This window comes from Cariama cristata, unplaced genomic scaffold (genome assembly GCF_000690535.1).
Source record: "Cariama cristata isolate BGI_N322 unplaced genomic scaffold, ASM69053v1 scaffold17561, whole genome shotgun sequence".
Lineage (NCBI taxonomy): Eukaryota > Metazoa > Chordata > Aves > Cariamiformes > Cariamidae > Cariama > Cariama cristata.
Genome location: NW_009600055.1, coordinates 57,929 through 67,749, shown reverse-complemented (window position 1 = coordinate 67,749; position 9,821 = coordinate 57,929). Strand labels below are relative to the sequence as shown.

Below are 9,821 nucleotides of genomic sequence, written 5' to 3'. Positions count from 1 at the left end.
AGTGTTATCAGTTTCTCAGTATCATTCTGTTGCCTGGAACATTATTGTTTGGAACAGGTAAAGATTGGGTGGCATAAGAGATCTCTGCTTTTCCAATTTCCTTGTCATAATTCTCCAGTATGAATGGCCAGCTCAGGATCCATTGCATTACTTAAGACAAAGCCTGAGGATGTTTAAAGATGCTGAGAAAGGAGCCATGACTAGGAGAAATGAATATTCTATACACAACCATAAGGGATGAGTAGAGTCCAAAGAAAACCTCTAAGGCAGCAGGTCTAGACTCGGGGCTGCATTCAGCTATGCAGCCCAGCCCTCCATTCCCATGAGTATGGCCTCAAGCAACTGAAGCAAATACCAGTCCCAGCAAAGCTGTTTTGTAATTCACTTTAAAACTTTGGTCCTCTTGTTTGTCTGAAGAAGCTATTGTGTAAGCACTTTGCTGTAATTTGTACCTCCTGGAAGCCAACTGAGTGCTGCAGCTGCTTCATCCTTTCCTCACAGGCCTTCTCCAAGCCTTGCCAGGCAGTCACAAGCTCCTGGCATTTCTCACTTATTTTCCGAGCTGATGGGTGCTGGCCTACAACCATTGCCTTTCCTTTATCCAGGACCCGCTGGACTTGCTGTTTGTGGGCATTCATTTCTGCCTTTAGTTCCTGGGAATAAGATAAAGGAAAAAATAGGAATAAAGGAAGGGTATGTGAGGACAAAAAAATTCTATGTGCTCCTAGTCCTAGGCAAAACTGGCAGCTGGTGACAGTGGGCAGAGTACAGCCAGTGGACACAAGGACTTGGCCTCGTGCTCTGGCCTGGTCCTACCCCTTCTCCTTACCATGCACCTGCCCCATCCCCTGCCCAGCAGGCAGGGAGGTTTGGGACATGGAGCAGGACAAGGGATGAGACACAAAGCTGGGGGATTCAGAAAAGAGTCTTAAGCTGCTGATGGGAAAATAAATATCCCAGAAGATGAATGGGCTGGAGGATGATGGGAAGACATACTTTGTCAAGAGTACCACAAAAATCATTAGACTCCTGCTCCATAAAGCCTCCCCACTGGTCTTATAACCTTTCTCATGGAACTTGCAATCCAGGTGTTGCAAAATCCAGTGTGGCCTGTGGTGCAGGGCAGCTCTGAGGTGCCCCTCTGGCTGTGAGGAACTGCTACAAAGAATTAAACTCTCCAGAAATCACTGTTAACCTGTCCTTAAAATATTGACTGTGGCTTGTTCAAACCATTTTACAAGCAGTACAGAACTAAAATAAACATTAAATTGCTGTTATACGCTGTCCTAGAGAATCTAACTTGCACAAACCTCAAGACTGCATATATAATGAAGCAGTAAGCATAGAACTAAAATAGGATAAGCATATAACAGTCAAAATATTCAACCCAGATCAACCCACAAAGCACTACTTAGTGTGAGGTACACTAGCTTTTTACCCACTTTTAATGGGAAGAGCTAGAAAATATTTCAGAATAATAATACTGCAAAATAGGACAAATTTTGCAGTTCCGACAGGAATTTCATGTTTGCTCTGAAAATCATCACCATATTGCTGACTTGTCTCAATCCACTGGAATCATTTTAGCTGGACTAATGCTGGAATCAATGAACGTACTCACTGAAAGTGTGGCAATACAGTTTGCTTGCAACGGCCTTCCTGAGGGTAAAGGAGAGCTGTGTAGGTGCTGATTTGCAGGCTGAAGTGAAATGCAACGTGCCACCATACTATAATACATTTGATTAAAGGAGTTACCTTGTGTTTTTGCAACAGGCTTTGAGCCACATCCAAGGACTTCCCGCAGTTGGTGGAATGGGCAATAGGCAATCGCTCATTAATCCAGTTCAGTTCCATGTCATGATAATGGTAGAACTCGTAGAGACCCACTGCAGCTTCCAGCAACTTACGCCTCTCATCAAGAGGTGCTTGCAAAGACTCAAACCTAGGGGTCATCCATTAAATACATGTTAAAATAAAGCTTTATCCTTATTCTGCCAAGGGAATTAGGGTATGATACCACTGTGGAAATTAGAAAACACTGGACACTTTGCAATTAAATTTCAATGGTTGGTGCTGGCTGCACATACAATAACCCCTTCTCCAGAAGGCTACTTTTGGCAAGTAGACTTATAGGATAACACTAAACATAAGCAGAGGAAAAGTGTTTTACACTTTTGAAGTCCTAGGCTTGACTTGTGATGTTTTAAGGAGCCAGTCACTATTGAATACTGGATCACTGCACCTCTTAGAAAGCAGTGGATGACCTATGGATAAGCAAAGGAGTAGGGGAGGAGTGCAGCAGGCAAGGTGCAAGGTCCAGTAATAAAGGTTGATGGGGGTCAACAGGCAGCTAAGTAGGTGCAGATCAAAGCATAGTTGTGGTACAACTGGGAGGAAAAATCATGCCTGAATATGGTTTAAACCTAATCAACTGAGAGACATTTTCTAGAAGGTGAACAAAAAAATGCTATTTGTCATAAGGAGTGGAGAGAAAGAGAGAGTGACACCTCACCTTTTCAGATATTTCTGTGTTTCATCCAGAATCCTCTGGGAGTCAAAGTGATTGGTGGCCATTTTCCTCGCATGAGATACAATAGAGTTCATTTTCTCTGCCAGCTCATGTGTCTCATTTTCCAGCTGTCTGTGCTGCTTGAGTAGATCACGGCTGGAGCGCAAATCATGGCCTGTCTCAGATTCCTGAAGAACTTTCTCAATTTTCTCTATCTTCTTTTTGGCATCCTGCCAGGAAAAGATTATGGCACACTCGTACTGACCTTTCAATATCATTCTCAGTCAGCCCCTCCCATGACAGCTTCCTGGACACAATTTTTAAATCCATATGTCCTGCCTTGGTAATGTGATGGCCAGGTGCTTCTAAGAGGTGTCTCCTGGCAATATTTTGTTTTGCACACTATTTTGGAGTACTCTCCTCTCTGAGACACTAAAGCACATCATTAAAAACAGCCTCTTTGAACTATCTTCAGTGACATAATACAAAACAATCAAACAATCTTCAAAGGCTTCAGATTGTAGCTACAACACAACAGCAGTTTCATGACATACTGGTATTGAAACAGCTTCACAGCACATTGTTCCTCTTATACAATTTGCCTGGATGACAATGTTCTTAATACAGTCCTATGCCTCCAATCTCCAAATTGACTCCAAGCAAGCAGTTATGTTTGTACAGCACTGACCCATGCAGAGAGTTTTGATTGTTTTCCCAGTACAGGATGGCCACACAGATGCAGTGCTGAGCCTGAGTTCAACAGCTTTGTATCTTGGTGTTGTGCTAGCACTGTTATCCTGCTCATAGCTTTGGACTGAGCTTGGTCAACGTTACACTGCATTTTCTCTCCTGAGACTATAGACAAAATGGACACCTTAAAATACACTTTTATCTGGATGGTATTCTGCTCTTTTTTGTGAGGACCACACAAGAGAGGAACCAGGCTTTTAGGCCATTCTTCTCTGTTCCCCATCATATCCTGACCTGGAGCAGTTCCATGAGCTGTTCTTGCTGCCCAGCTTGTCTCAGCTTGTCACCTCGCTCTATCATCTTGCCATACAATTCCTTCCACTTCTTTTGAAGCTCTGACATCTCCTTCTGGATAGAAACTGCAGCATAATGGTTGTCTTGAATCAGTTGATTTCCTTTCTGGAGAAACACAACACAATTTTTCTGAGCAGATCAGCATCTATGAAGTTTGGGACAAGATGGAAGACTTAGCTCCAAAACTGCCTTCACCTTTATCAGTGTTGCAAAGTGCTCCTCATTAGCCATCATTTCCTTCTCAGCAGCCTCATGCCACTTCAGTTTGCGTAGAACATTTGTTGGATCACGATAGGATTCATCTGATGCAATCTTGTACTTCTCTTCCATCCATACCAAAAGCTCAGCAGCATCACGATTAAACTCCTTACAGAAACAAACAGGATTAACTGGATTTAACCTCCGATTCTGTGTGGGTTTGCAGTGCATCCTTGCTGTTAGGATCAAGCCCTAATTTTTTTTTCTAACAGTTAGGAAATGTGATATATTTTCATATAAAAGTTGTCCTACATAATCAACACTCTTAATTGAAGAGCTATGATCTCGAACCATGGACGAGTTTTTAAGCCCTCAGAGTAATCTCTCTTAGTTGCTTTTTTACCACATTTACTCATCTGTTGCCTTTAATTGTCAGTGAAGGTTTGCGTTTTTTATAGACTATTTTAACCATCAGTGGTCCAATCCTCCAGTATAACTTTGTATCTCAGCACTGGAAGCTAAATTTGGTGCCAAAAGTACAGTTACTGTAAGTAACTGTGCCAAATTATTAAGGCCCAGGACAGTAATAAGTCACGAGCAGAATAAACTTATCCAGTAGACAAAACATTCTGTTTATATTTTTCATTCAATATCTCCATTTTTGTTTTGGTATTTTGCTATGGTTATGGCTTTGTAAGATTTATCACCAGTGCATCACCTGCTCCCTGGAGCATGAAATTCTCTGTCTCATAGCCAAAGAGAAAGTGAGCTGCAGTAGGAATGCTCAGCAGTTTGAGATTTGTCCCATATTAAGACAAAGGGTAAAATTAGTTCACACATGTCTGACCAAATGTGCAGTATCAGTCCTTTTACCTGCAGCTGTAGAGAATCCAACAACCTCTGTTTTCTCTTGGCATTGCTTTGTATCAGCCGCTCCCACCTTCGCTGGAGAGTGACCCTTCGCTCTTCGATACTACCAAGAGAAACAAGAAGTCTAATGCGGTACTAGTCATATTGGTTCCCCTTGGTTGTGCTGTAGTCATGACTACAATATAAATGGAATCCAGCTCAACACCTCTGCTGACAAGAGGAAGGGATATATGGCCCTGTCCCATGAGCATGCTGGGCTCATCTGGAAAGCAGTTACTGCTTGCCAGCTGCTCTGGATTTTCCTTTTGTATGACTGTGTTACATTAGTGAATTGCAGTCATGCAATATTTGACCAAAACACCCAGACCTTTCTCTTTCCCACATATTACACCTTAACTAATAATTTTCTCTCTGATGTAAGTGCAATGAGGCTCTGGAATGGTCTTCTAATGGTAGCAGTGCTGGCAAAAAATCAGATTTTAAGAGCAGTTTTATAAATTTGTGGAGGGAATTTTGAAGATGTTATCACTTCTGATGACAAGAACATGGTCTTTTTGACCCAAGAGGTCCATTCTGACCATATATTTCTAATTCTTGTTTATGCAGAGATCCCCTTACTAGATCCCAGTGGCTCTAGCACCGTAAAGGAATTACAGATGACAGTTCAGCTTTGACAAAAACATGAAGGACCTGCTCCCCATGAGTTATTTCTTTGTGAAGTCTTCTGTAACTTTTTAACAGCAAACATTAATTCTAATATGCGACACTGATAAATGAAGTAAAATTTGTTTTATGTAGGCATTTGAGTTTACATAAAAGAAGTTTTAACACTACATGTAATTTATGATACAAGGAGAATTATTCTAGTGTTCTGTCAAATGCCACTTTTAACCTAAAGCATTTTGCTTATTTGTCCTGAGAGCACAGGAAATCTGTATTTTTTTTTTTAAAAAGTCCTTTTCACCTTCCCTCATGCAGCAGGTCACACCTTGGAGGTCAACTAAATCCTGGCTCAAAGAAAGTTTTTCATCTCACCCTAATGACACTGGATCGTTTAGACAAATATAAACTAAAGAAAGCTAAATAAAAAAGGAAAGAGTTTGGACTCACATGTGAGATGCAAAGTGCCTGCTCTCTATTAGGTTCACCCCATTTTCATTAAGTGCTTCAACTCGTCTCTTCAGTGCCATCAGCAGTTGTTCAAATTCCTGATGTTGCCTCAGCAGGCTTCGAACAGCATCTACATGGTCCTGCATTTAAGAAAGAAAATTTGATCAAGTCTTTTCTTGGTTATATGTTGTTTCAGTAGCAATGAAAAAAAATTTTGGACCTTATTTTCCCCTTTCTCTTTCAGGCAGGAGATACACTGTGCATTTTGCATGTGCCTAAGGATGTTCAGGGCTACAAACAAGCAGCAGGCCTTTCAGTTTGTATCATATCTGGTCCCTCTGTTTTATGTTTCTGTTACAGTTCCATTTTCATCTTTTAAGAAAATCCACATTCCGAATTTATGCCAGCACGCTGGCACATCTAGGGATATGCAATACGAAAGGCCATAACTAAGTAAAACTTTATTCCACTTAGTTGACCCAAAAGTATCAAAGTTTCAGTTTCAGCTGAAAAAATAAAAGATGGAGAGATACCACAGCCTCCTCCTTCACTGATCTTGTAAGTATTGCCTGCATTTGTTTTTTTCCCTTCATTTGCTTTAATGTTCTCAAAATACTCAATTAAAAGCAAATTTTCTTTTTTTTTTAAAGTCAGGTTTTCACTTCACCAAAAAAAATATAAAATACTGTGTTCAAGTCAAAACCTTTTTTTTAATGGCTAGCCATCAAATGGATGAGTCAATTGTATATAAACCATGTGACGTACAAATACGGCAACAAATCACAACTCTAGCTGTTTTAAAATTTTTTTTGAGAGAGACAATGAGTTTCGTTCTCATTAAGATGAGTAAGGGCATAAGAACATTAATAAGAACCTGAAAGTCTAGTTTTCAAGTACTAAAATGCCATGACCATAAGAATGAGGAAACTGATATAACTAAGAAAATTGTTGCTACTCTCTGGATGGAAAGACGAAGTAGGACAAAACAAAATCAGCTGCTGTACATACCCCAAGGTCATCCCCCCGGAGAAAAGCCTCATGGCCAGAGAGGGCTGCATTGATACGGTCTCCCTCCCTGTTGAACTTCTGCAATTCCAGGCCATCCTGTAGTTTTTTCCGCCGCTGTTCCCACATTTTCTCCAGCTCTTTGCTCTCCTCGGCCAGCCTCTCCATGGACTGGTGGACATCTATGGTCCTGCTGTTACTGGGTTGTTCGTGGATTACTTTGTGTCCTAGCTCTTCCAGCTGCACAAATCTTCCCAGAATCAAAAAGAAAAGTGAGACCTCACTGCATGAGGGAATATGAATTTTCCTTTATCACAGCTCTTTGCTCTCTTGGCAGTGCCTAGACATCAAGCTTCTCTCCCTCCCTTTCACTCTTTTGCTGCTAGGCATGGTTGTGCATTACAAAGTGCAGCTGGTTGTTTGCTCAGGGGTACATGCTGGAGGCAGTAGGTGAGATTTCCCCATTTGGATTGAAAGCCCATATAAGCAGGCTTTCCCCTTAAGAGGGAGAGGAGGGCCAACAGTATCTAGAACTTCACAACAGTGCAGAAGGAGAACTGAAGATGATGGCAACTGGAAGCATGAGGCCTGAGAAGAGGAGGACTGAGGGAACTGAAATAAAGTGCGGATGGCACTATCTGAGAGTGTTGGGAGAGCTTGTGGAATACTACTCCAAACATACAGCTCCTCCTTCCCCCCCATCAACCATCAGGGTAAGTATGCTAAAGCTAACTAGATTTTGTGTTAGGCAGTCTCCTTCTGACACTAAGTTTCAAGAGCATTTGAATAAACTCTCGGCATCACTTTCATACATGATTTATGCACACAATAGACATTTCATCTTCACAGTACTGTTGTCATATCGCCCCATTCTGCCCGCCCTGACAGAATCTCTGTACCTGTCTTTCTGAGACCTAATTTCTTTCAGCAGGTCCTGATGTTCCTTCAGCAGTTGCTCTGCAGAAGCCACGTCCACACCCATTTCTTCACTGCTCAGTTTCTCCTGAATGCCTTCTGCCCACAGCAGGAGCCTGCGGCTGTCTTGCAGGAAGGACTGTTGATTTTGAGCCCGCTGCAGAATGTCCCGTTTCTTTTGGATCTCCAGCTTGAGCTTCACCAGAAGCCTCTCCATGTTCTCCACCTGCTCAGTGATGGCCCTGCTCTCTGCAGGGTTGGTGTCCTTAATCCTACAAGAGAAAATAAAATACATTCAATTGGATGAACATTTTAGTCATTTAGAGCTTGAACCAATACTCTCACTTCCATTAAAAAGAAAGTCAGCTAAAGCAATAAATGCTCCACACAGGCAAGAAATATTGATGTGAATATGGTGTACTGCAGAAGATGCATCCCTGTGATAGACGCTGGTAACACTGTTGTGGCTCAATGATTCATTCCCATTGTGAAGGTACAGAACACTCAAAGAAGAAAAAACTTTAAATTCGTATTTCAATTTCAAACTTCTGTGCAAAATTCTCTGCTGTCTTCCTTCCTTCATCCTTGCTTCCCCAGATTACCCTCTTTCAGGACCTAAATGATACTTCCACATTTTGAACTATGTAACCCCCATTAGTAGAGATAATTTGTTAGAGCCACAAACAATCCTGTGGTATTTATCCTCCTACAACAGTGATGTCTGGAAGCAATCACTTCACCGATCACCCAGCCATACTTAAGACAGATGATCTCAATCCAGAAGGCAAGTCAGTTTTTCAGGTTGCTAGAAAGAGAAACTTCAACAGAAACTTCACAAGCTGTGCATTCTCTTTACAGCCATAATTTACAGTATGATCTTAGAGAACTAGCAAAGAATGTGGAAACAAAGAGCAGGTTCCTTACGACTTTGCAACACTCCTCAAGTACTCAATTTTCCTCTCTATCACCAGGACTTCTCTCTCAACTGTAGACAGTTTGCGCTTCTCTGACTCCAGGCCAGCAGGCGAGTTCCCTGTTTCCAGATCCCTGAGTTGGACCATCTTGTCTTGCAGTAGGGCTCCTATGCTCTGACAGTCCTGAAGAAATGTCCTCACATCAGCCACTCCAATCAGCTCGAAGCCTTTCTCCTCCTTCAGGGTTTCCATGCATTCCCACCTTGGAGAGAGATAACCTCATTACTTGCATCTAGCCTCAGCCATTACCCCAAAACTTGCCTTCACCTAGAGAGCAGATTCAATTTACAGCCTTCGTTATACATGAGCTATATGCCTTTTCTGTTCAGAAAAATTGTCGTATAGAGATTTCATCAGGTCTTAAGTGGGCTGAAGGGGTGAACACTAGCACTCCCCCACAACCTCATAGTTGATCTCAGTGCTATCTCAAGCAAAGGGACCCCACTCAGGTGACCAGAACAGACTGGACACAATGCAAATAAACAACAGTGCTCAAAATCAGGACCTGTACCTCTCAGTTCCAGCTAGGTGGCATGGTGCCACGAGTATACACACATCAGGTACTAAATATACTTGGTGAAGTCAAACAGGGCTTGATGTGTCTTTCAATATATGTGAAGGGCACCCTCACCCTGATGTTTAAATAACCAAATCAGCTGCTGCAGTGCAACACAGACAGAAATGCTATGAATCCATTGCTGTCACCTGTGGGCAGATTCATGTTGTGCTTTAACACACACACACACAAATTTCTGCAGTTTAAACACCTCAGTGTCAGGGGCCTAGAATCACCCCTCAGTCCTGAAGGCATGGCAGGGAGCTCAGTGCCAGCCTACAGCCAGTGCGGCTGTGAGCTGCCTGCTTCCCACTGGTGACAGTGGGGACAGGCAGCTCTGAGGACTGGGAGTCACACTTGGCCCTGGCTACAATCCCAGGCCTGCCCTGCTCACCTCCCTGTGGGACTGGCCCTGTATGCTGAGGCCTCTCTCCTCATGCCAGTTCCCCATCCCAGAGGGAGCAGCTGGCCCTCGCTGCACCCTGACAGTCTGGACCAGGCCCAGTCCTCACACCAAAAATGGGTTTCCCACCCAGGCCGCAGCCCTGTCCCCTGACCACAGACTAGTTGGGCCAGGGGACTATGGGCTGCCCCCGGCCCCGCCTGCCCTGCTCCCTGGCTGGGGCAGTGGGGCCGGCCC

General features: G+C 43.0%; 1 protein-coding gene across 1 annotated transcript in view; it reads right to left on the bottom strand.

Annotated features, from left to right (window-relative positions):
• The window catches only part of SPTBN5 (spectrin, beta, non-erythrocytic 5), a 99,292-nt gene that overhangs the window by 70,657 nt on the left and 18,814 nt on the right, over nt 1-9,821 (bottom strand). Inside the window, exons 15-24 of the mRNA XM_009709910.1 lie at nt 8,576-8,827; nt 7,636-7,923; nt 6,740-6,986; nt 5,732-5,871; nt 4,625-4,724; nt 3,749-3,919; nt 3,494-3,658; nt 2,513-2,739; nt 1,756-1,942; nt 453-653 (exon numbers count right to left, since the gene is read on the bottom strand). Coding sequence (XP_009708212.1) covers nt 453-653; nt 1,756-1,942; nt 2,513-2,739; nt 3,494-3,658; nt 3,749-3,919; nt 4,625-4,724; nt 5,732-5,871; nt 6,740-6,986; nt 7,636-7,923; nt 8,576-8,827 — 1,978 coding nt within the window. The remainder of the gene's footprint in view (nt 1-452; nt 654-1,755; nt 1,943-2,512; nt 2,740-3,493; nt 3,659-3,748; nt 3,920-4,624; nt 4,725-5,731; nt 5,872-6,739; nt 6,987-7,635; nt 7,924-8,575; nt 8,828-9,821) is intronic.